The sequence below is a fragment of the Gopherus evgoodei genome, chromosome 9 (assembly GCF_007399415.2).
Source record: "Gopherus evgoodei ecotype Sinaloan lineage chromosome 9, rGopEvg1_v1.p, whole genome shotgun sequence".
Taxonomy (NCBI): domain Eukaryota; kingdom Metazoa; phylum Chordata; order Testudines; family Testudinidae; genus Gopherus; species Gopherus evgoodei.
Window position 1 is genome coordinate 72,315,406 of NC_044330.1, and position 27,590 is coordinate 72,342,995.

The window sequence follows — 27,590 nt, forward strand, 5'->3', positions numbered from 1 at the left end:
CCACCCCAGTGTTTTGGGTTCTTACTGTTTCTTGTCCAGAAGTCTTTCCAGTACATCCAACAGAAGCCCAAGACCTTCATGTCCAAAATTGTTGACCCAGCTGTGGGAAGAGTAAAATATACATGTTAATTGATTCATTTTTTATTTAATTTGACCACATGTGCAACTATTCTCCAATATGATGATTTGTCCCATGTTCCCAATATATTTTCTAAATGACCAAGACATTAGTTCAAATCCGTTTTAATGTATTGGTATTGGTCATAAACAGATGGTTACGGGTTAATGCCTCTTTTACCTGTAAAGGGTTAAAAAGTTCACCTAGCTAGCTAACACCTGACCAGAGGAATCAATAGGGGAACAAGATGTTTCAAAAGAAAGGAGGGAAGTTTTTCTTTTGTTGAAAGTTTCAGTTTCAGCCAGAGTGAAAAAGATCAAGGAACCAGCCTCTTATCGGAGTCGTAAGTTTTAGAAAGGAATAAATAGGTTTATGTTTATTTCTTTGTAACCTGTCTTATGCAATTAGAGATAGAATCAAATTGAGTATTTGGGCATTTTTTTTGTGTAACTAAATTTGTGTCCACTGGAACATCCTCTGTGTTCTGAATCTGTTGTCTGTGAGAGTAGCTGGTATGCTAATCTCTCCCAGGGGGTTCTCTTTTACTTTTCTTTTCTTTAATTAAAAGCCTTTTACTTAATATCTGATTGATTTTTCTTTGTTTTCAGATCCAAGGGGATTGGATCTGGACTCACCAGGGATTGGTGGGGGGAAAGGTGGGGGGATGGTGAATTTCTCCTTGTTTTAAGATCCAAGGGATTGGATCTGGACTCACCAGGGAATTGGTGAAGGAGTCTCTCAAGGCTACCCAGGGAGGGGAAGGTTTTGGGGGGAAAGGGAGTGATCCAGACACTGAAAATTCTGGATGGTGGCAGCGATACCAGATCTAAGCTAGTAATTAAGCTTAGAAGTGTCCATGCAGGTCCCTGCATCTCTACCCTAAAGTTCAGAGTGGAGAAAAAACCTTGACAGTATCTAACCCCTGAATTTTGGTCACTGACTCTGGCTAGCTTTGAGCATGACAAATAAAATATCTCCAGTTATAGAACACAAATCCAGTGTTGACATTTGGAAAATTGCTTCATATATTTAACAGCATAACAGAGTAGGGAAATGCAGTTTAGATTAAATTAGTATAAGGTGGGTGGAGCAACAGGTTGAAAGGCCTTATTCAGTTAGCAGTGGTTCACTGGCAAACTTGGACAAAGTATCTAGTTGGGTCCCACAGTGATCTGTCTTAGGTCTGGTACTATACAGTATTTTCATTACTCTCCATTCCATTAAACAACTCATTATGCTTATAAAAACTGCAGATGATGCCAAACTGGGAGGGCCTCCTAGCACTTTGGAAAACAGGATTAGAATTCAAAATGGCCTTGACAAATTAGAGAATTGGTCAGAAATTAATAAAATGAATTTCAATAAAGGTAAGAACAAATTAGTGCTGTTAGGACCGAAAAGACACAGGCTTAACTACAAAATGGAGAATAACTAGCAAGGTGTAATACTGTAATGCTGAAAATGTATCTGGTGATTATTGTGGTTCACAAGCTGAGTAAGAGCCAATAATGTAAATGCGAAAAAGTCTAATATTTTGGGGTATCACAGCAGGAATGTCAGATGTAAAGAAATGTGAGAATTGCCCCATGATACTTGGCACTGGTGAGGCCTCAACTGGAGCACTGTGTCCTACTGTGGGAGTTACACTTTAGGAAAGATGGGACAAACTGAAGAGCAGTTCAGCGGAGAGCCACAAAAATTATACCAGGTTTAGAACCCTGACTTAAAAGGAAAGATTAAAAATACTGGGCATGTTTTATCTTGAGAAGAAAAAGACTGAGTGGGGACCTATTAACAGTCTTCAAGTACGTTAAGTGTTGTAATAAAAGTTGCTGATCGATTGTTCTCCAGGTCCACCAATGGTAGGACCACAAGTAATCAGTTTAATGTGCAACAAAAGATGTGTAGGATAGCTACTAGGGAAAACTTTCTACCTGTAAGGACCAGGGGCAGCTCCAAGGTTTTTGCTGCCCCAAGAGGCAGGAAGGGGGAAAGAAAAAAAAAAGCTGCGATCGTGATTGGCAGCAGCTCCACTGCACCACTTTCTTCTTTGGTGGCAATTCGGCAGTGAGTCCCTCGGTCCCTCTCGAAGGGATGGACCTGCCGCAGAATTGCCGCCGAAAAGCCCAATGTGCCGGCCCTTCCCCTTGGCCGCTCCAAGCACCTACTTGCTGAGCTGGTGTCTGGAGCTGGCCCTCTTAAGGGCAGTTAAGTACTGGAATAGGTTACCAAGGATAGTTGTGGATTCCTCTCATTTGAGGTTAAGGGCAGGTCCTGCTTCAGTGCAGAGGACTGGACTAGACGACTCCTCAAGATCCCTTGTTCCAGTCCTCCCTTTCTATTATTCTAAGTCACCATCACAGCAACTGCACAGGTTTGTGCTTCCTATCTTAGGCTATGTCTATACTACACAGCTTTTAGCAACAGGGTTGTATCGCTACAGCCATGTCACTAAAAGGTCCGCAGCGTAGCCCACTGTTTGTTGGCTCTCCAGCCAACAAAACACTTCCACCCATAATGGGCGGCATTAGTGTTGTTGGCAGCAGGCCGCTCCTGCCGACAACGAGCTGTTCACATCAGAGCTTGCCATCGGCAAAACTTTTGTCTTTTGGGGCGGGGGTGCTTTTAATGCCATTGAAAGATAAAAGTTTTGTCATTTGGTTGCCAGTGTAGACATATCCTCAGTATTGTACCTGAGGACAGAGTTTCCATTAGGGCTCAAAACCTACAATAAGCATCAGATTTTCCAAAGAGCTCAGCTCAGCTCCCATTTAGGCACCAAAATAAGTGACCAGATTTAAAAAATACTTGTACATATTGGGTGCTGAACTCTTATGAAAATTTGGCCATAAACCTTACAAAAGCAAACTATATGCTCAATATTTTTGAATATCTAGCCCTAAATGACACATCAGACATGGCAAAGAATGTAGCGTAGCAAAGATCCTTCTTTTTAGAGCTTTTTCTTCTCTTTTTTTTATTTAAACAAAAACGACCACAAAAAACCCAAAGTTCTAGTTTTATCAGTTTAAACCTAAATTTTTCAAGTGCTCTAACTCCTTGGACCCAGCTTCCCACCCACAGAGCCCTCTCCAGATGGTGCAGCACTATGCACCTGTTCCGAGCAGAAGCCAAGAGAGTAAAAGACGGTTACTCACCTTTGTAACTGTTGTTCTTCGAGATGTGTTACTCATATCCATTCCAGTTAGGTGTGTGTGCGCACCGTGTGCACGTTTGTTGGAAGATTTTTACCCTAGCAACACTCGGAGGGTCAGTTGGGTGCCCCCTGGAATGGCGCCGCTATATACCCCTGCTGGCCCAACCACCCCTCAGTTCCTTCTTGCCAGCTACTCCGACAGAGAAGGAGGGTGGGTTTGGAATGGATAAGAGCAACATATCTCTAAGAACAACAGTTACAAAGGTGAGTAACCGTCTTCTCTTCTTCGAGTGCTTGCTCATATCCATTCCAGTTAGGTGATTCCCAAGCCTTACGTAGGCGGTGGGGTCGGAGTGAAATGTGGCAGAATGTAAAACTGCTGAGCCAGAGGCTGCAGCATCTCTTGACGGTTGAACCAGAGCATAATGCGAAGCAAAGGTATGGACCGAGGACCATGGAGCTGCATGACAGACCTCGTGGGTAGGTACACGAGCCAGCAAGGTGGCAGATGAAGCCCAAGCCCTGGTAGAATGCAGGGTGATGTGGCTTGGGGAAAAATGAGCCAAATCATAACAAGTGTGGATGCACGCCATCACCCAAGATGAGATCCTCTGAGAGGAAACAGGTAGGCCTTTCCTTCGGTCTGCTACCACAACAGAGAGTTGGGGCGTTTTACAAAATGGTTTTGTCCGCTCAATATAAATGCAAGCGCTATACAGACGTCCAGGGAGTGCAATTGTTGCTCCCATTGCGTTGAGTGTGGGTAACATGAAAGGCCGAAACCACCTTAGGGAGGAAAGCCGGGTGTGGTCGTAACTGCACCTTGTCTTTGTGAAACATAGTGTACAGCGGAACCACCGAAAGAGCCCTGAGCTCGGAGACTCGTCTGGCCGATGTAATGGCTATGAGGAAAGCTGTCTTCCAAGACAGGTATAGCAGCGAGCAGGTCGCTAACGGCTCGAATAGGGGAAACATAAGTCTGGTTAAAACCAGGTTGAGGTCCCAGGTTGGGGCTGGGCGGTGTACTTGAGGGTGTAAGCGCTCCAAGTCCTTGAGGAACCTCAAAACCATAGTGTGTGAGAGAACACGGAATGACCACCTTAGCCTGGGTGGAAGGTAGAGATGGCTGCCAAGTTTACCCTCAGCGATGACACTGCTAGGCCCTGCTGTTGTAGGCCAGCGGTAGTCCAAAATAGAGGGGATCGAGATCTCAGTAGGAGTAAGATCAAGCGTTTCGCACCTGAAGGAGAAACACTTCCACTCGGCCAGGTAGGTTGACCAGGTGGAAGGCTTCCTGCTACCCTGGTTTAGTCACGCAGCAGCCACACCGTGAGGTGAAGAGACTGCAGGTCCGGGTGGCGAAGCCTGCCATAGTCCTGAGTTATGAGGTCTGGGTGGAGTGGCAGGGTAATTGGGTTGGCTATTGACAGGTCGAGTAACGTGGTGTATCAGTGCTGCCTGGACCACGCTGGAGTGATCATGACGACGCGCGCTCTGCCCCTGCGGAGTTTGAGCAGGACCCAATGAACCAGCGGGAATGGTGGGAAGGCATAAAGGAGTTGGCCCTTCCACGGCATCAGGAAAGCGTCCGAGATCAATCCCGAGAAGAGACCTTGGAAGGAGCAGAACTTCTGGCATTTCCTGTTCTCGCGGTAAGCGAACAGATCTATGTGGGGAAAAGTCCCCACTTCTGGAAAACAGAATGCATCACAACGGGGCAGAGCAACCACTTGTGAGACAGGAAAGACTGGCTGAGTCGAAGCGCCAAGGCATTCCGAATGCCTGGGAGAAAGGACGCTACCAGATTTATCGAGTGGCCTATGCGAAAGTCCCAGAGATGGATGGCCTCTTGACAAAAGGGGGAGAACCATGTCCCTCCCTGGTCGGTTATGTAACACATGGCCGTTGTGTTGGCTGTAAACACTGAGACATCACGGCCTTGCAGTTGCTGCTGGAACCCCTGGCATGCCAGGTGGACTGCTCTCATTTTTGGACATTGATGTGGAAAGCCAGTTCCTGAGAAGACCAAAGGCCTTAAGCTCAAAGGTGACCGAGGTGAGCACCCGAGTCGAGAGATGACGCGTCCGTTGTCAGGGACAGTGAGTGCTGGGGCGGATGGAACGGCATCCCTGCCCACACAAGGGAGGCAGTTAGCCACCATTCTAGGGAGCCCAGGGTGCTCGAGGGAATGGTGACTATCGTGACCATTGGGTTCCTGTCCGGGCGGTACGCCGAGTTAAGCCAAACTTGGAGAGGATGGAGGCGGAGCTTGGCGTGTTTGGTTACAAACTTGCAGCCAGCCATGGGACCCAGGAGACGGAGACAAGTGCGAGCCGAGGTCATTGGGAAAGTCTGCAGACCTCGGAGGACTGTTGCCATCGCCTGAAACCGCGGCTGTGTTAAGCAGCCTTCGGCTAGGTCAGAGTCCAGGATAGCTCCTAGGAAGTCTAACCTCTGCATGGGAACCAGAGTGGATTTTTCTATAGTGATAATCAGGCCTAGACATGTGAATAGGTCCTTGATGATGCCCACATGCTGAGTGATTTGTGTCTCGGAGTCTCCATGGATAAACCAATCGTCCAGATACGGAAAAACACATATCCGACATCGGCAGATGTAGGCGGTGACTAAGACCATACACTTTGTCAATACCCATGGGGCTGTAGAAAGACCAAACAGCAGGACCATAAACTGGAAGTACTGACGGTTGGCTAGAAAGCGGAGGTATCTCCTGTGCAGAGGGAAGATGGCAATGTGAAAGTACGCGTCCTTCATATCGAGGGTGGCATACCAGTCTCCAGGATCCAAGGACGGGATAATGGTTCCCAGGGATACCATGCGGAACTTCAACTTTATCGTAAACTGGTTGAGTCCTTGCAGGTCTAGGATAGATCTGAGACCGCCGTTCGAGTTGGGGATTAGGGAATAACTGGAGTAAAATCCCTTGCCCCTTCCATCCATCGGTGTCTGCACCTCTTGTAAGAGGAATTGCTCGTGAGAGGGGTCCCTGAAGAGGGACAGGGTTGGAACAAATTGGAGGTGGTACCCATACGCTACCATGCGTAGGTCCCAGCGATCTGAAGTTAACTGGGACCATGCCAGAAGGAAGTAGGAATGGGATCCCGGCATGTAACTGGTACGCCGCCCGCGGGCACACCTTCGAAAGTTCGTTTTTGGTCCCGGTGGTGATTGCAAGGGACCTTGATCTTGGCCCTCTAGGGGTCCTGACAGTCGTCTGCGACCACCTCGGCCGCGCTGTCTGCCAAAGTCCTGTCTTTGGCTAGGCAAAGACTACGGCAGTGTGGCTGGGGACAGAAAGGCCTGTGTTTGGTAGCCAGCGTATGCACGCCGAGAAAGCGCATCAGGACCCTGTTGTCCTTCAGGCTTTGCAGCCTGGGGCTGTCTTTACCGCAAAGAGGCCTTTACCATCAAATGGTAAGTCCCAAATGGTATACTGCAGCTCCGGCCGGAGGTTTGAAACCTGAAGCTATGAGATGCGCCTCATGGCAACACCCAAGGCCAGAGTCCTGGCTGCTGAGTCTGCTGCATCCAATGAGGCCTGGTGGGAAGCTCTGGCCACCTTTTTCCCTTCCTCCAAGAGGGCAGCGAACTCTTGGCGGGAGTCTTGAGGGAGAAGCTCCATAAACTTAGCACCGCCACCCAGGTGTTATAATTATAGCGACTAAGCAAGGCTTGTTCATTTGCCACCCAGAGCTGTAAGGCCCCTGCAGAGTACACTTTGCGGCTGAGTAGGTTCATTCGCCTAGCCTCCTTCGATTTTGGGGCTGGCGCCTGCTGGCCATGCCATTCCCTGTCCTTAACGGACTGAACAACTAGTGAGTAGGGAGGAGGACGGACATACAAGTCGTACCAATTAGAGGGCACCATATATTTACGCTCGACTCCCCTGGCCGCAGGAGGGATAGAGGGATAGAGGCTGGGGACTGCCATATAGTATTGGTATTCGCCTGGATGGTATGAATAAATGGGTAGGGCCCCTCTAGTGGGGCAACCACAGATATAATGCCCACTACCGGGTCATCTACCTCCAGGACCTCCTCCACCTGGAGGTCCATATTGAGTTCTACCCTCCTTAGGAGGTCCTGATGGGCTCTCAGGTTGTTGGTGGGCACATCAGAATCGCGGTCCTGAGCATAAGAGCTGTCCGCGTGGGATGACACTGATGCGTGTCTGAATGGCCATGGAGGTGCTGAAAAACCATGGGCAGAGTCTCTGACTCTATCGGACCCTGCCCAACTCGGCACCGGGGACCAGTACCAAGAGGCGTACCGGTACCTGGAACGAGATCCAGACCTGCGACCAGAGCTGTGCCAGGAGGTCGACTGAGATCTCGAGGCTCGACATCAGGAGCGGTTACGGGAGTCACGGTGCCTGTAGCAGTGCCGGGAGCTGGAACGGTGCCGAGAGTAGCGGGTCGGCGAACGGGATACCGACCAGTGTGGTGAGCGCGACCGGTACCAAGGAGGAGAACAGCACCGGAACTGCAAGTGGTGTCGGGAGCAGGAGTGCCAACGGGACCTGGAGCGTCTGCGGGACCGTGATAATGAACGGTGCCGCTCTGCTGTGCCGACAGAGGATGGTCGTATCAAGGGAGGCTTGCCAAGAGACTGTATTACCCGCACTGGCGGTGCCAGAGGTTCAGGCAGCATCGACTCTGTCACGGCAATGAGATCCCTCGCCATTGGGAATGTCTCCAGCATGGAGGGAGCAGTAAGCTCAACCACAGCGCATACCGGGGAGCTGCCAGGCACGGGATTCGACAGCCCTCATGGGACAGGGATCGACGGTGCCGACGTCGTCAGTGCCTCGGCAGGTGTCGGGCGTGGGGAAGGGGCTACTCCCCGAACCCCGCTAACTATTACCAACTAACTATGCTAGTAAAGAAAAAATGTATAACTATATAAATATATATACAAAAGGATTATAACTCTATAACTATATACACGAGAACTACGAGTAGCTAGGGAGGTGGAGGTCAGCTAAGCCATGCTCCACTGTTCCAATGACCGACACGGGTGGTAAGAAGGAACATGAAGGGTGGCTGGGTCAGCAGGGGTATATATCCGGCGTCATAGCGGCGCCACTCCAGGGGGCACCCCACCGAGTGTTGCTAGGGTAAAAATCTTCTGACGAACATGCACGCGGCGCGCACACATCTAACTGGAATGGATATGAGCAAGCACTTGAAGAAGAACTATCGGTTGGTGGCTGCTGCAGTTGGCACAATAAGGCAAGACACGCAGGGAGGCTCGCCCCAGCAACTGACACATGCCAATGAGAGTGGAAGCCTGAACCGTACTGAGTACTGGCTCCCATCTACTTCCCCTGACCTTCAGTGTGGCCACAGGACACAGAGCTAGATCCACTCCTCCCACAAGAGTGCCAGGCATCCTCATGGGGCATCCTCTGCCTATGACCACTTCCCCCCCATAAGTACCTGGCACCATGTACATGCAAGAAATATGAACCCTTCTTCCCTGCCCTCCAGGAGTGCTGGAACCAGGAAGGGGCACCTGTCCATTTCCCCACCACACAGTGTTTGCAGAGCAGGGAAGAAGGTGGTATCAGCCCCTTAAGTGCTTGTGCATCTGTCATCCTCAGTGCAAGGCACCACTTCCTATCATGGGGCACCTCCTCCTGTCCTCTGCTCCCTGAGAGTGCTGGGCACCCCATGAGCCCCCGGTCCCAGAGTATCAGGCACCCCCAAAACTCCCCCCCTTCCCTTATGCAGAGCTGAGGAGCACATGGTATGGTGAGGAATGTAGTGGCTTTGTCTCTCAGTGAATCAGTGGGAGCAGGGTTAGGTGCCAATGGCAGGATTACTCCTAGTTCATTCATTCCCATCCCACTCTCCACTCACTCCACCCCCACCCATAGTCCTTCAGCTACATTTGAAAGTTCAGGAGAACAAGCTTCAGAAAAGACACTTTGAAAAACCTGCTGAGAGTTTGCGCTACCCAGGTCTTTTGGCATTTACACTGAATCCCCTTTAATCAAAGTGGCCTGAGAGACTTAAAGCAATTTTTTAAACTATAGTACTCCCTTTCATATGAAATGAATAGAATAGCACGGACTACATTGCTAACAGTGCCTTAAGACATGAATTACTTGACATGTCATGTATTAGCGGTACTGAAAATAACTGAAAATTGATGACTAAGCCTATGTACTGTTCTTTGGCACAGCTACTGGGCTGCTATGTTAATCACTTAGAAGACTGCATGTGTTTTTTTCCCTAGAACATCTGTTATATCTACATTTAATGGATGAACTTTTGATTGTATACTTCTTTGGCTCTGAGAGCATTAGTAAACTTTTGATTGGTTAATAACTAACTTAAGTGTCCTTACCTGAGAAATACTGTCCAATTTAAAAGCAGACCTGTGAAAAAGGAGCTCCCAAAAAGGGCGCTATCCTAAATAAGTGCTATCATAGTATTGGCTACACCACTTAGCAAATTTAAAGACCTGGTTTGTTAGATTTCCATTTCAAAATGGAACTGCTATATCAGCTAATTATTAAAATAAACGCACACACACCATTTACACTTACACTAGCACACCTGTAATTTCCTCCCATTTCTTACTTTAAATGGTTTATTGGTACTTTCTGAACTCCTCCCGAGGAAAACTTGTGGTGTGGCAGCAGGAAAGGACTTAGAGTAACAGACACTATCTTCAAATACTGAAGAGCTGACAAATCCATTAGAAGCAATGATCTGAAGAAGAAAACTCCAATCTTCTTCTTAACCCACCATGCTACAATCTGTAGCTCCTGAAGCAGTGTTCAAATGTGTTGGTTCTGATTTTACATACTGTCCAATTATTTCATTTTCTGTTTTAGAAAAGAAAACTTAGCAGAAGTATACAGAAAACAAACCTGGAAGGCAGTTGTAAACTTTTGCTTAAACAAAATTCACTTAAATAGCGACTGATTGCCAAGTTTCAAAGCCTCCCATCTAGGTATCCTATCTACAACAGAGAACTTTTCACCATTCCTTTTCTATTTAAACAGCATAAGGAGGTTGTTTACCAGTTCTGAGACTAATATTAAGCCAAAAAAATCCATAAGCTATTCCTGGTATTTATAGTCAACCCAAAAGCAATTCCATTCATTGACAAAAGATGGAAAAATTATTTGTCAGTAAGCGTGGCAACTCAGACACCTACCAGTCCAAAATAACTTTAAAAGTAAAATACCAGCGTCACTGAAAGAGCAGCAAAGAGTCCTGTGGCACCTTATAGACTAACAGACGTATTGGAGCATGAGCTTTCGTGGGTGAATACCCACTTCGTCGGATGCATCCAACGTATTCACACACGAAAGCTCATGCTCTAATACGTCTGTTAGTCTATTAGGTGCCACAGGACTCTTTGCTGCTTACAGATCCACACTAACACGGCTACCTCTCTGGTACATGTCACTGAAAGTTGGCTCTAAGAAGCTCATTTTAATCACAAATTTGCAAGTTAGAATTCTACAGTTAAATGAACAGAAATCAACAGTGAATGGTAATAACAACTAGCTACAAACAACGATAAATATGTAAGGAATATAATTATCACTCCAATGAAGTATTTTCTCTAAGGAATTAATAGTATTAGTATGAAAAAATGAGTAGCTGAAAATATATTCAAATTACTATGATCAAGACAACTGATTTAGAGGTAGCAAAGACAATTCCATTGCATAACACATTAACAATCATTTGTGTTGAGAGTTTAAACAATACACCAGACTGAAAATTTACCTTAGAGAGAGTCTGTCAATACAAAACATCTGAGACAGGCTTGCTGTATTATAAGTATATATGTAGTTCTGCAATACGTATCTTAATTTGAAAACTTAGTAGAATTTTACAATAGTGAAATGTTTTACTCGCAATTACATTGACAATCAGTTCCAAAACTATGCTTTATTGTTGATTAAAATCCTGCATATCATAGAAAGAAAGATGAGAAGTACCAGCTCTTTAGTTATGGTAGACATAGTCTATGGTTATAGCAAAAGCTGGAATCAAGATTTCTAATTTTGATCACTCAGAAAGATAGTATGTTGCTGATGCTGACCAATTTCAGGTTGTGCGCAGCTTATCAAATACTCATGATCTGTTCAGTAACAAACCCCTCAACTTTACACATATTATCGAACCCTGTCTGGAGTTATGCTGCTAAACTGATTATTAGTGCTAGGCTTCAGGCAGAGGTCAACTAGGTGATGACGTGGTTCTCCTGCTTGCATCTAGCTTGGGAGTGTAGAAAGTCCTCTTCCTACTCAGGCAAGGAATATATACAGCATATACCTAGAGGGCAAGTGCCAGGATGATGCTAAAAGGGAACTGGTACTAGTGCTTAGTTGGTATTGGCTGACAGTACTCTGACTTTCAGAAATCATATTTGTGTCTGCTATTCAGAGAGCGCTTAGGATTCAAAAATCACAATAACCACCACTGAATAGCCCAGCTGGTTTATGCCTCACCTGGTCACACTTGATCTGATATTTGATTTATTTTGGCAGCAAAAACTGAATTTTGGCCTTTTTACACCTGCAAACTGAGAAGGCATAGCACCGCTCTAGTTCAACTAAGGAACCAGTGTTAACGGTCCAGCATTATCGAACACAGGAAACTTCCTGAAAGGATAATATTTTTGTTCTGTCCTTATCCGTGGCTTGGCAGAACTGCTCAAAAATATCTTCTACTATCAACGAAGTGGCTCCTAGGCAGCCTCTTTCCAGGCTCTCTCTTCATAAGGTCACCATAGTTTACTTAGCAAAATGCACAAAATTAAGGGAAGACATCTAGAATGCAACTGATTTAACAGTATCAAACTTCCACTGCAGAATTCCCCCCACTCAAAGAAATCTGATTCTGGATAGAGAATGAGGTAGAGCTTCTTTGCCTTCACCACACGCAAAGTCTCCATTAAATACATTGATACTGAAGCTAGTATTGAAATTTGTTGTTTATTATGGTTTCCTCATTGAGATAATGTTGGCTTTGTTCAACAAAGAACAACTTGGTGTGGTACTTCTAAGAAAGCTTCCCTCGCCCCCCATGATATATTGTCACAAATGCCTTAAGTAGAAGCTGAAGATGTGTCGGTTTGATTGAGAGGGAATTGCTGACAGGGAGCCTGAGCTTCAGAATTCAGTCCCCATCTTGATCTGAAATAACTTTAAGCTGCTGACCTTAAGAGCCCTTGGCAATATTCACCTCTGCTTCTGAGCCTTTGGACAGCAAGAGTTAAATTTAAGGCTACAATCTGTGTTGAGGTTGTTTTATTTTTTGACTTCTGTTACTTCAAAGTAACTACATTTATTTTCATTAGTGTTAATCCTCCTATACTTGCATGTTTATAATATACAGAAAAGTGCCCAGAACCACGAATAGGCCACTCCTATGTTTAAATCAAAATGAATTTATAACATTCAATAAGGTAGTTACAAAAGTACTCTATATGTCAGTGGACATGTTGTAGGCTTTTACTTCCAGATCAACACAGCTCAAGAGGCTTCACATTATGTTTAACTTCTGCCCTTCCACTGGTTCAACAGGTCTCGCATCCAGGAACATAAAAAAGTGACATCAAATTAAGACAAAACAGCAGCTTTCTGATGCACAACCCACCTAAAAATACAAAGACTCAAAATTAAATTAATAAATTCAATCTTGTTTAATCTAAGTAGAGCCTAAAGGCCTTAAACAAGGATCAGGGACCTACTGTGGTAAGCACACATCTGTGACAACAAAACAAAACAAAGAAAAAGAGGGTGTTGTCCCTAAAGGATTACAATCCAAGTTACACGGGATTAAATAAATCCTTCCACTTTTTGCCTCTCACTGTTTCTTTTACTTTGTTGTTTAGCCACGGTAGCTCTTTTTTTGTTCTCTTACTATGTTTTTTAATTTCAGCTATACATTTAAAGTTGAACCTTTATTATGGTGTTTTTAAAAAGTCTCCATGAAATTTGCAGATATTTCACTTTTGGCATGTTAATTGTTAAACATGCATTAAAGAAATCAATGATATGTTCTACATGTCAAGATGTATTTGAACATTAGCAGTTACACCATAAATGAAGTAGCATCAGGGAACCTAAATCTATGAAGAGCAAGTAGATAGGTGAATAGTACAGATAAACACTAATACCCACAGACTCACTGCAGACTACTTTTTCGTTTCCTGCTTAAAGTGCATACTCTTTGAACGTGTGTTTTAGTAACATGTAGGGTTCTTAACCACACTAGATGGTTAAAATATTTAACATGGAGTTCCCCCTCCCACTCCCACCCCACTTGAGACATGCTAGAGTGCTCAATAATTCACACCTATGAATAGCGATGTCATTTTAGTATACGGTAAGAAAAACTGATAAAGTAACAAAAATACACAATTTATTTTCTGTGTGTGTGTAAAAATGGTTCTCAAACATACGAGTTATCAGCTACAATCAGCGCTAGGACCTCATTTGTTGGTGGCGGTCGTGGGGTCAGAATGGTCATTGGCCAGGTCCTATCTTGGAGGTGGCAACTGTAGTAACATGGCTTGCTGAAGTCAAAGACTAAGAAGTAAAATAGCAACTTAATTCCTATCCTGCTAGCATTTTGTTTAAAACAAAAACAAAACAAAAAAAAACCCAACATTTTAATTTAAAGGCTTTAGAGTTTAATTCTACATATGAAAAACACTGTCACTAGATGGCTCTGCAGAGCTACCCAGGTTCAACAAGACCTTAGAGGACTGACATTGCAGAATACATATCCTAGAAACGTACTGAATGTGGTGGTAAGATTTCAAAAGCTTTTCAAGATTATGCAGGGGGCAGAATTTGATGCAGAAAGTGACAGGAAGCTAATGAAAGGGCTCATTTCTATTAAGCTTAATTCATTGTAACAGGAAAAGCAGAAATTATTTATGACTTGATCAATTGTGTTTTCTACAGATTGGAAGATGGAAAAGGAGAGCTGACAAGAGGTCAGAGTTAAAGGTTTCAGCAATAAAGATAACAGATAAATGAGAGGAAGCCAAGATGCTTAGAAGTGAGGATACGAAGAGAAAGGATTTCATTGACGAGATCTTGAAAAGGAGTAAGTCACAGGACAGACAGCATATGTAGGGAAGACGTGAGATAGAGTATAGTGTGTTCTGCAAAGGGCTTGGTGAAGCACAAGAGGATTCCCAGGTAAACTATGAAGCTTTATTCCAGAGACAAATTCACATTACACCAGTACATCCAGGAGGAGATTACAGCATACAGAAGGCAAGTTCTGGGACTCATTTCTAGCAGCTGAAAGCAACAAGCAGATGAGTGACGAGAGATAATAGAAGAGGAGACGTCCAAGAGTATAAATCAGAGATGACAACGGATACGGGGAAAAGAGAGGATGAAGAACCAAAGGTGATACTGAAGGAGAACGGGAAGAGCCTACAGTTGTAGAACCCACGGGAAGACAGAAAGTGGCAGAAGTGGATTGTTTAATTGCCAAAAGTATGAGAACCTGCTCAGGAGAAAAAAGGGAATATTTTGAATTGGATGGGGAAAAGGCCATTTTAGTTAGATTATTTGAGAGGTGAGTAGGGCAAGAAACAATATTCAAATATTTAAAAAAATCAGGAGAGGAAAACTGGGCTGAAAAGTCTAGCAGAGGAAGAAAAGTGAATTAAGAAGTAGTGGACTGGTGTGATCAAGGACAAGCTTCTTCCCCTAAGAGAGGTGACAAAATCTAATTGTAGAAGGTTGTAACTATCATAGGAGTGAGACTGGACAGAAGTTGAGAGAAGATGGGATCAGGATGACAGACTGATAAATTAGAAGAACACAGATGAAAAGTAAGTGGGGAAAATATTAGTTCTTGTTAATGCATATTCATCTTCTTTAGGGAATGAGGGAACAAAATATACAGAAAGAAGCAAAACCAGAAAGCAGCTGTGAAAAGGTTGTTAAACAGTATTCCAAAATCTTAACAGTGGTGGGCTTGGGCTGGCCTCTCCAATGCCATAAATAGCAGACAGGCCACTGTTGTCAACCATGTCTTCTCCCAACTGGCATTATGCAGAATTTCCTCCTTCCCCATGCTACAGCAGCACTAGTGAGATGTTTGTGGTTTGTAATAACAATAAAGAGAGAGAGTAATAGGGTTGTATTCTCATCTATGTACTAATTATATTTTCACAATGCTGTGTCATAGCAATTCATTTTCTTTCCTCATAATACAGTCAGTCAGTTTCAACAGCTAGGATGGATGTACTACTTATTCTTGAAACTGAATTTTTTAGAACAGGCAGCTAGGCTCCCTCAGTGCACATTTGCCATTTGCTTCCTTTGGCTTACCGGAGGTATTCAAAGCACAATGCTAATTTGTACTAATTTTGAATGGATTATTTTCCATATGTTTTCAAATTTTTTTTCTTGAAGTGGTTGCTGGTATCTTCAGAGGCTGCACCACTTCGGTAATCTTATGTAATTTGTGTTTTACTTTTGTACTTGATCTTCTTGGTGGAGAAAATATGTCATAACATCTACTTGTAAAAAAGCATCATAGGCCATTAAATAACCATCATGTTTCTGTTTTTGGTATGAACAGGTACTGTTTGGTACAACACATGAAATTGTTGAGCTAAAAACTACATTAAAATAAAGCACACACACAGACCAGCTTTTTGAGAATACAACACTAAGTAAACAAATTAAGAGATTGGCATGAATATAAAATTATCAAGTTAGGCAGGCTCCAAAACCTATATGTTTACTTTACATACAAAACATTATCAATGCCCATTCCAAATAAATGCAAACTATCATTTAAGGAGTAAATATTGCTGTACTTACTCAATGAAACTTCCCTTTAAATCAGTGGGAATACTAACTACATGATGCAAAAAGAAGTAGACCATAAAACATTTTACAGTGTCATACAGCAATAAAATAAGGCTCTAAGTTACTTAAAGCAGAAAGATGGAGCAACTGTTTGACAATGCAAGACAATGACAAATATCTTATCACATATCTCGCTCACGAATCCCCTTTCTAGAACCAGCAACAATCTATTACACAGGTACTTAAACTCTACATACTTCCATTTGTATGCATCAACGGAGGAATTACAGTCATTCGTTATTATTTACTACAGTAGGTAGTATAAAAGTTTTCCTCTTGATAGGCTTCTACACTAGAGAGTTAGGTCAATGTAAGGCAGCTTACATCGACCTAATTATGTCAATATCTATACTACACTACACCCTTGTTCTGCCGATGGTAAGTGCCCTATACACCAACATCATAACTCCACCTCCACAAGAGGCACTGGGCTTATGTCAGTGCAGTTAGGATGACCTGTTTCAAAGATCAGGCTGTAAAAGCAGCAAAGAATCCTGTGGCACCTTACAGACTAACAGACGTTTTGGAGCATGAGCTTTCGTGGGTGAATACCCACTTCGTCAGATGCAGGCTGTCACCCCACACCAAGTAGTAGGGTCCCTGCTCCAAGCCGGTCTGCTGGCCATGCTCTCCACCAGAAGCCCTGCTGCCTCTGGCTTCCCGCTCCCAGCCGGAGAACCCCACACCTAGAGCCCAAGCCGTCTGCCAGGCTCCTGGTGGGGAGCCCCATGCTGAGAGCTGTGGGAGGTGGAAGGATCCAGGCTCCCAGCAGGGAGCAGGGAACCAAGCACCCATAGAAGCACCCCGGCTCCCAGCAGAGAACTCCACGCAGAGCTGAGAGCCCAGGGAGACACAGCCCCGCTCCCAACAGGGAGCTACGTGCAGAGCCCCGACTGCAGCCAAGCTCCCAGCAGGGAGCAGAGATGAGAGCCCAGGCTCCCAGCCTCCCACGCTGTTCCTCAAGTCATTGGAAGTGCTCCTGGTGAGTACGCACATCAGCAGAAGAAGAGTAGTGTGGACATGAAAAACCACAGTAATTAATGCAGCAGCTGTAAGTCAACCTAACATAGGTCAACTTAAGTTCATAATGAGGACATGTCCTTAGTCTCATGTGGTGGATTCTTCAGACCTCTAATAACTTCAATTTTCATCAACAGTAACCTACTCTGAATATACTCTAATGTTTAATAAATGAAAAATACTTTTCATTCATAAGTAAGTGTACACTTTATGCCATATATTTTTCACCTCTAAAATCTGAGCTGTCAACCTTTGCCATTTTGAGATATTCTATAATGTAGTTTTATGATGTTTGCTATAAAGAAATCAAGTGCACCAGTAAATGTAACACTTTCTCCTGTCTTCAATTTATAAACTTTATTCCCTTCCATTTCATGTATTACTCTATTTTTATAGACAGGAGAAACTAACAGAATTCTTCACATTCCATATACATGGTCCCCACCATGACCACACTGGCAGACTAAACACTGTAGCATGATTTCCCAATTAAATTTTCTGTTATACTTAACAAGCTGTTAAAAATGTCTTACTCATGGGGGCTTCTGTATCTCAAATGCTTTTTTGTTTTTAAGTAATTATGAACCTTTTGAAGCAGGGTGGATAAAAATCAATGATTTAAAATCAAAGAAGGCAGATTTTTCATTTAAATTGATTTTTTTGATATAATGCTTTTTGAGGAAAAAACCTATCTAAAGATAGTTTTAATTAAGGTATATTATAACTCAAAGATATCTCATAATGGAACAGGGATTATAAATTCTAATTCTATAGCATGAGAAAATATATTCATGTAATGTTTTAGAAAAGTTTTGCAAATGAGTTCCAATAGTTCATGGATTAGGGACCCAATCTTATTGGGTTCCAGTCACTTCTGTATAGATTATTTAGGGTAATTTTCCTATTTACCCAATGGGACTCAGTGCTCAGCCTAGAAGATACCATCAGAGATGCTTAGTTTTGAAGTTCTCAAATTGTGGGTTTGTGTCTCCAGAGATAACATGCTTCTTAAGAGCAAAAATGTTTTTAAATAAATAAATATATAGAGGTGAGAAATAACAGACCTCTGCAAATTTGTGTACCCAGAGTCAATCCCTTACCTCTCTCCAAAAGTGCAAAGTTTCAAAAAGTTCAACGAATAAAAGATTGTTAGGGGTGGAATAGATATGAACAAGGAGAATCTGGAGATAAATGTGAGAAGGGAGAAAGAGGCAGTAGAAACAAAAGTGAAACTGTTTGAGCAGAAACAACAAAGAGTCCGGTGGCACCTTAAAGACTAACAGGTTTATTTGTGCATAAGCTTTCGTAGGTAAAAAACCCCACTTCGTCAGATGCATGTAGTGAAAATTACAGATGCAGGAATTATATAATGACACATGAAGAGAAGGGAGTTACCTCACAAGTGGAGAACCAGTGTTGACAGGGCCAATTCGATCAGGGTGGATGTAGTCCACTCCCAATAATAGAGGAGTTGTCAATTCCAGAAGAGGCAAAGCTGCCTTTGTAATGAGCTAAACTCCCAGTCTCTCTCTGAGTTGTGAAGAATATGTATAAAGGTTGTAACAACAAGAATGCACTTTTATGTAGAAATCCATGACTCAATTGAGTCTTCCTGACTAGTGATTTAAATCAAATCTACCCTCCTCTGAAAAGAGCAGAAGGAAAGCCTATTTTAAAAAAAATGGTGAACAGTTCTAATTAAATCATATAACCTATAAAAAGAAGTGGAAGATACTTAACCGGAAATTCTTCAAAATGTGTGAGTCCTACCTGTATTCCACATGCAGGTATGCATGAACGCCATGCACCCGACTTTGAAAGTTCTTCGAAGCACTGTCTGTTGGCCCACATGCACAGTAGCTCTCTCCGTGCTCCCAAATAAAGGTGTAAGAGGAAGTGTGGGTGAATTCCTCTCCAGTACCTCCGCTTTCTGCAAATCCAACAGGATCTGCAGCAGAGGGGATGGAGAACAGACAATAGAATACAGATAGGGACCACACATCAAATAACTTCCAGCTACAGTAAGTAACCTTGACTACTACTTTGAGAGGTGGTCCTTACATATATTTTACATATGGGTGATTGGCAAGCAGTGTTCAGACTGCAGACAGGTGCGAGGAAGCTGAAAAATACTACCACTCCCACACTTGCAACCGCAGTTGAGGCATCAACTAGGCAGGGCATAGTGTGTCATGAACATGTGGCTCCAACTCCAGATGGCCAATCTGCAGATGTCCTAGAGCGGAATGTTTGACAGGGATGCCATGGAGGCTGCTGTGACACCCCAGGAGTAGGACTATTTGCTAAATTGTAGCACTCTGTGATACATTCTAAGACCCACTTAGAAATCTTCTGCGATGATATGGCTTGTCCATGTGACCTCAATGCTATGGCAATGAAGAGCCTCTGTAATTTCCTAATGGGTTTGGTTCTGTTCAGGTAGAACACTAGAGCATGCTGGACATCGATGGAGTGATCTGTGTCATCTTCAGAGAAAGTGTGGCATTTTGAGAAATATACAGGTCCATGTATTGTTTAATATACGCAGAACACAAAAAAAATGGGGAAAAAACATGGGTGAGGTCAAAGAGAAACCTTTCATTTGTGAACTACTGTATAAGAGGGTCCACCATGATGGCTCTGAGCTTACTGACTCTCCTAGCTGAGGTGATAGCTACTAAGAACACCAGCTTCGTGGACAGGTGGGCCATGGTAAAAATCCCCATGCATTCTAAAGGTGATTAATGAACTTGGAAAGGACAAGGTTAAGAATCTTAACTTCAGATCCTACTGAAGGGAAGGTCCTAATAAGGCCTTTCATGAATTATACTGTACCTGGGTAAGTAAAGATTAAGTGTCCTTCCACCGGTGGGAGGAAGGCACTTAACTCTGCAAGTTGTATTCATAGTAAACACAGAGAGATCCCGACGAGAGAGAGTCTAGAAAAACAGAATTATTACAGTATCTGAATAATGTCGGTACAGTTGTGCCCAGGCCAAAAATTTGGCTCAACAGCAGGGGCTACGAGACTCTTTTACTTTGGTATGGATCAACTGAACCGGGGCCGAACTGGGGACGATACCAAGTCTACGACGATACGTAGTCTATCAAGAAGTTGAGAGGGGTTGCAAGTGCTTTGGAGGATAGGATTAAAATTCAAAATGATCTGGACGAAATGGAGAAATGGTCTGAAGTAAATAGGATGAAATTCAATAAGGACAAATACGAAGTACTCCACTTAGGAAGGAACAATTGGTTGCACACATACAAAATGTGAAATGACTACCTAAGAAGGAGTACCATGGAAAGGGATCTGGGGGTCATACTGGATCACAAGCTAAATATCAGTCAACCGTGTAACACTTTCAAAAAAGCAAACATTCTGGGATGTATTAACAGAAGTACTGTAAGCAAGACATGAGAAAGAATTCTTCCACTCTACTCCGTGCTGATTAGGCCTCAACTGGAGTATTGTGTCCAGTTCTGACCACCATATTTCAGGAAAGATGTGGACTAATTGGTGAAAGTCCAGAGAAGAGCAACAAAAATGATTAAAGGTCCAGAGAATATGACCTATGAGGGAAGACTGAAAAAAATTGGGATTGTTCAGTCTGGAGAAGAGAAAACTGAGAGGGGACATGACAACAGTTTTCAAGTACATAAAACGTTGTTACAAGGATGAGGGAGAAAAATTGTTCTTCTTAACCTCTGAAGATAGGACAAGAAGCAATGGGCTTAAATTGCAGCAAGGACTGTTTTGGTTGGACATTAGGAAAAACTTCCCAACTGTCAGAGTGGTTAAGCACTGGAATAAATTGCCTAGGGAGATTGTGGAATCTCCATCATTGGGTACTTTTAAGACCAGGTTGGACAAACACCTGTCAGGGATGGTCTAGATAATACTTAGTCCTGCCTTGAATGCAGGCGACTGGACTAGATGTCCTCCTGAGGTTCCTTCCAGTTCTGTGATTCTATGACTATTCTATTTGATGCTCACTCAAAAACCAGGCCATAAAATAAAGCTAACCTGGATTGGGATATTTACTCTCCCCCTCGCCCCCCATTCCCCCCACATCTTGGGTTAAGATATTTGAGAATGGGTGACTCCTGACTGATAGGTGGGCAGACACTGGTAGAATTTCTGTGAACCTCAACTGTCTGGCCCAATGAGAATGATGTTGGTTCTGTCACAACGTATCTTTTCCATGACCAATGAAAGCAGGAAAATGGGAGGAAAGGCCTAACAGAGGCCGTTGGTCAAAGACATCAGCAGACCAACAACCTTGAGAGTTGCAACCCATGGCTCCCCTGGAGCTATAAAAGGGAGCTTTCTATTCATTTGGGACATCAAGAGGTCCTATAGCAGAGTACCCCACCTGTAAATATCTCACTCAGGACTGTGTCATTAATCTCTCACTCATAGTCTATCAATAAGCTTCTGCTTAATTTGTCTGGCAGGGAATTGCGAATACTGCAAAGATATCATGATGCAGTTCCTGACACACCAGTTCCAAAGTCTCACGGTTTCCTGGGAGCGGGGACTAACTCTCACTCCTCCCTCTTTGTTTAGGTAGTGGTGGTATTGTGAGACATTATCGGAATATGGGGCGAGCGTATAAACGGAAGGAAGACTTCGCACACAAGGAGGACCATCTTCAGTTCAAATTAGTTTATATGTAGTCCAGTGTCTGATGGGGTCCAGGAACCCTGGGCAGCATGACTGTCCAGATGAGCATCTCATCCCAGAACATGGGAGTCTGTTGCAATGGTGTCCATGGAGGTTGGGAGGCTGAAGGGAACTGTGTTGGAACACCAAGTCTGAGAGGTGACAACTCTGGTGGGAACAACCACCCTGCAGTTGATGTGGTCCTTGCTTGGTCAATAGGTTGAGTGGAGCCAAGTCTGCATGCACCATCAGTGGAGTCTGTCATAAGGAGTCACACAGGTGTATGCAGGGTCTGTAAATGGTGTGGGAAACCAGGGTGCAAAGTACATGAAACCTTTCTAAGGGGAGGAATGCCCTCAAAGAAAGAGAGTCCAGTCTTGCCCCTAAACAGTTTATTGATCTTGTGAGTAACAAAACATTCATGCCAACACTTTGGGCCATTAAAAGTTGCACAAGAACCCTTATCACCAACCTGACCTGCTGATGAGATCAGCCTACCAGGCACCAATTATCCAATTATACCGCATAGCTCATGTCTCATCTGGGCTGCTACCACCAAAAAAAAAAACAAAAAAAAGCTTCATAAATACTGGGTTATGTAACCAGACCAAAAGGGAAGGATTTAAAACTAGAAGAGTTCCTGGCCTACCATAAAAAGCAGGAAGTTCCTTTGTGATGAGTGAATAATGTTTCCATGTGAAAATATGTATCCTTCTCGTCAAGAGCCACAAACTTAAGTTTTCCAATAAAGATGTTGAATTGCAGAAGGTCCAGGATGAGTCTGCACCCTCCGCCTTTTGGGGGAAATAGGGAATAGAATCCTCTCCCTTGGTGATGAAGTGGGACACACTCTATTGCCCCTTGGTATAGGAGGGATTCTGTTTCCCGTTAAAGAATTTCCTCGAGAGTGTGGTCCCTGAAGGGAGTATGGAGGTGAGAAGGAGAGAAACTTTACAGAATATCGCTGATGGATAATCTCCAGAACCCAACTGTCCATAGTGATCTTGTTCCAGTTGCACGTGAAGAATGCACGAGAACCCCAAAAGGTAATAGGGGACGAGGTGGTCGGCATTAAGGTGGTATGCAGGTCTCAACCAATATGTCAAAAGAGTGAGGTTGAGAGTGAGGAGAGCGATCGGGGGATTGGGGGGGCCACATGTGACCCATCAGGGTAATCTGTTTCTGGGCAACGAGACATTCTGCTGACATTGACTGTCGGCAGGCAGGGCCCCTCGCAGCTCCCAGTGGCCGCGGTTCGCCATTCCCGGCCAATGTGAGCCGTAGGAAGCGGCAGGCTGCATGGACATGCTGGCCAAGCTTCCAGAAAACAAGTTTTCTATGGGAGTTTGCACACCTTTGTGCTAGCAACAACATGCATGCACCTTTTTTCACACACTGACAACTTTGTACATAAATGATAAAAACTCATGCTAAGGTTTTTGAAACTATACAGTACTGAAAAAGATTAACAGCAGTGTCATTATGCACTAGGGAAGCACAATAATATTCATATCCTTTCTTACTGCAGAAAAAAATACTTCAGCATTTCAGGTCAGTATCTGTCATCATTGTAAGCACATTCAAGAATAATATAGGATGGTTAAAACCAGTTGGTCGCCATGCTTATACACAGTATTTGATTTGCATTAAATTAGAACTTGCCAATTCACAGTAGATTCATAATACAGTCAAGGTCATTGAAAGTTTACAGTATTAAATTTGTCATTCTAGCCTGGTTATGGTAAATGCTGAATCTAATGGCCAACTCAATTCACAAACTCATAAAATTCAGTCTGAAGCAGGACATAATTTAAACTCCATATCATTCCTTAGACAGTTACGATACTCAGCTGCTAAATATTTTTGGTAGTTTGGTATAAAGGGCAAATTAGCCATACTTCGAAAGTAACGTAGTACTAATTGCTCTTTCCTACTACATTTATGCTAAACAGAGTGGTGCCACAGTTTAACAGTTTGTCGGCCTACATATACAATAAATCTTTCATGACTAGCTCAGTGTAGTTTCTGAACAATCTGGTGAATAACTTAACACACACCATACTTTAAACATTTTATATCAATATACTTTATGTATTTACTCACAAAAACCCAGCATCTCAATTGACACACTTGCTATGAGTCTCATTCAAGATACAAAGGACTGAATAAACTTTTTGAAACTACTCTCCAATGAGGAGCAGGAATGGGGACTTCAGCTTCTGTTGAAATAAACACTTCAAACTGCAGTTCTGCGTCTATTTATCTACAGTGTGTCAGTAATAACTGATAGTTCATCATACCCAGTTATATACACTCCCCAGAAATACATTTCTGTACAGTGAATTATTTCTAATGCAATCTTTAATTTACTATTTGTCAGTGTTACAAGGAACAGAAACAGATGACTGTCTGTTCTAAATTGTGCTAATGGTACAGCACTTAAAAGATAAAAATCAGAAAATGCAAATGGTTTCTATTTAAAAAATGCATACTTTTCTACACATTTGAAAAATTATTTGAATTACATATTTATTTACTATATACTAGTCCTTTCTCAAAGTTGCATTTTTAACCATGCAGTCATAAAGTTCTTACTTCTGATATTGAGTTACTACACTCCCAAATGTCAACTCTACTGATGTCCAACGTGAACACTACTGTGTCTTAACGTACATCAAAACCCTGCCACCCACCCCTAAAGTTACAAGCCTGAAATAGTCTTAAATAAGCACTACTTTCGAATTATTCGCATTACAACACATTTTCAGTTTGTAATTTGTTATTTCTCTGACACTACACAAATGGTCCAAGATGTGATGATATGACAACTCACAACAAGAGCAAGACAGTCTGGTTCATAAAAATGCAATGAAGCAATACAGATAAACAGTTATATAGGACCATAAAAAGTTAGCTTCTGATATTTAAGTTTATTTAAAGGGGTGTTAACGAATTAATGTTTATAGCTCATGTAAAAGATGAGAGTTCCATAATAATACATTTGAAAGTCATCGTCCACAATCAGAAGAACAAACTCTTGCCTTTAATATGAGGTGGAATGCATAGATATCATTTGGTAGTACTCAAGCTCAAACCATGTAATCCTGTATAAATATGTTACAAGTCAAGTTTTCTGGGTTTTTTCCGGAACTGAGTTTGATTTTCTGCAAATATTTTGAAAGACGGTAAAATCATCTGTAGTTAATTTCAGGTCACATCACATTTATGCCTCCTCGGTATGTGTTTGTCTATGCTGTTCACTTTCAGAAAAAAGTTTTCATAAGGAAGGGAGCTTGTCTGAATTAGTTTTTCATCCCATATCACTATTAATCAGGATGAGCAGGTACTGGAACGTGCTGCGTCCTACATCACAGGCCAACCCTAGCCTCTCAGGTTTCAGCATCAATCCTCCCCCACATTCTTTATTTCTTTCTCAATCAGAAAGCTCAGGTTTCAATCCAAAAATGGACAGGTCAACACAAATCTGTTTTTACAAAAGAGATCAAAAAATATTTTCACTGAAAAAGTTGACTGAAAAACAAAATTTATAATCTCAGAAGTCACCACAAAACAGAATGGTTGTCCTCTGGACAGCCATAGTAACCAGTACCTGATACCATGTATATAAGAAAACTGAATATGAATAAAAGGTTTATTACATCCTTATAGCATTTAATTACACTGACAATATAATTTTACACTTTAAAATTAGGGCTCTCCATTAATTGCAGTTAACTCACGCGATTAACTCAAAAAAATGAATTCCTGTAAATTACACTTATAACAACAATAGAATACCAATTGAAATGTACTAAATATTTTTGGATATTTTTCTATATTTTCAATATTGATTTCAATTACAACATAGAATACAAAGTGCATAGCGTTCACTTTATATTATTGTTTTTTATTACAAATATATACAGTGTAAAAATGATGAAAGAAATAGTATTTTTCAACTCACCTCATACAAGTACTGTAGTGCAATCTCTATCATGAGTGTAACCTATGAAAGCATTTTTTTTTGGTTATATAACTGCACTCAAAAAAAAATAAAGACAGTGTAAAGCTTTAGAGCCTACAAGTCCATTCAGTCCTACTATTTATTCTGCCAATCACCAAGCCCTGGTCTACACTAGGGGAGAGATTGACCTAAAATACACAACTGCAGCTATGAGAATAGTGTAGCTGAAGTCAACTTATTCAGGTCCTCTTACCACAGTGTGTATACGACGCTGAGTCGACTGCTACCACTCCCCCATCGACTCCGCTTGCGCCTCTCGCAGCAGTGGAGTACCAGAGTCGATGGGAGAGTGCTCAGGGATCAATTTTATCACATCTACACTAGACACGATAAATCAATCCCCAATAGATTGATCACTACCCGCTGGCGGGTAGTGTAGACATACCTCAAGACAAACAAGTTTGTTTACGGGAGATACTGCTGCCTGCCTCTTATTTAAAATGCCACCTGTGAGAACAGGCATTCACATGGCACTTTTGTACCCAGTGTTGCAAGGTATTTACATGCTAGATATGCTGAACATTCATATGCCCCTTCCATAGACTCATAGACTCTAGGACTGGAAGGGACCTCGAGAGGTCATCGAGTCCAGTCCTCTGCCCTCATGGCAGGACCAAATATTGTCTAGATCATCCCTAATAGACATTTATCTAACCTACTCTTAAATATCTCCAGAGATGGAGATTCCACAACTTCCCTAGGCAATCTATTCCAGTGTTTAACTACCCTGACAGTTAGGAATTTTTTCCTAATGTCCAACCTAAATCTCCCTTGCTGCAGTTTAAGCCCATTGCTTCTTATTCTATCATTGGAGGCTAAGGTGAACAAGTTTTCTCCCTCCTCCTGATGACACCCTTTTAGAACCTGAAAACTGCTATCAGGTCCCCTCTCAGTCTTCCCTTTTCCAAACTAAACAAACCCAATTCCTTCAGCCTTCGTTCATAGGTCATGGTCTCAAGACCTTTAATCATTCTCATTGCTCTTCTCTGGACCCTCTCCAGTTTCTCCACATCTTTCTTGAAATGCAGTGCCCAGAACTGGGCACAATACTCCAGTTGAGGCCTAACCAGCGCAGAGTAAAGCAGAAGAATGACTTCTCGTGTCTTGTTTACAACACACCTGTTAATGCATCCCAGAATCACATTTGCTTTTTTTGCAACAGTATCACACTGTTGACTCATATTAAGCTTGTGGTCCACTATGACCCCTAGATCTCTTTCTGCCATACTCCTTCCTAGACAGTCTCTTCCCATTCTGTATGTGTGAAACTGATCGTTCCTTCCTAAGTGGAGCACTTTGCATTTATCTTTATTGAACTTCATCCTGTTTACCTCAGACCATTTCTCCAATTTGTCCAGATCATTTTGAATTTTGACCCTGTCCTCCAGAGCAGTTGCAATCCCTCCCAGTTTGGTATCGTCCGCAAACTTAATAAGCGTACTTTCTATGCCAACATCTAATTCGTTGATGAAGATATTGAACAGAGCCGATCCCAAAACAGACCCCTGCGGAACCCCACTTGTTATACCTTTCCAGCAGGATTGGGAGCCATTAATAACTACTCTCTGAGTACGGTTATCCAGCCAGTTATGCACCCACCTTATAGTAGCCCCATCTAAATTGTACTTTCCTAGTTTGTCTATAAGAATATCATGCGAGACCGTATCAAATGCCTTACTAAAGTCTAGGTATATCACATCCACCG

General features: G+C 42.8%; 1 protein-coding gene across 12 annotated transcripts in view; it reads right to left on the bottom strand.

The window, feature by feature from the left end:
• DIAPH2 (diaphanous related formin 2) overlaps window positions 1-27,590 on the bottom strand; it is an 867,723-nt gene that overhangs the window by 693,166 nt on the left and 146,967 nt on the right. For all 12 annotated transcript variants that reach the window (XM_030576660.1, XM_030576662.1, XM_030576661.1 and 9 more), the window contains one exon: window positions 26-100. In XM_030576660.1, the coding sequence (XP_030432520.1) occupies window positions 26-100 (75 nt within the window). The remainder of the gene's footprint in view (window positions 1-25; window positions 101-27,590) is intronic.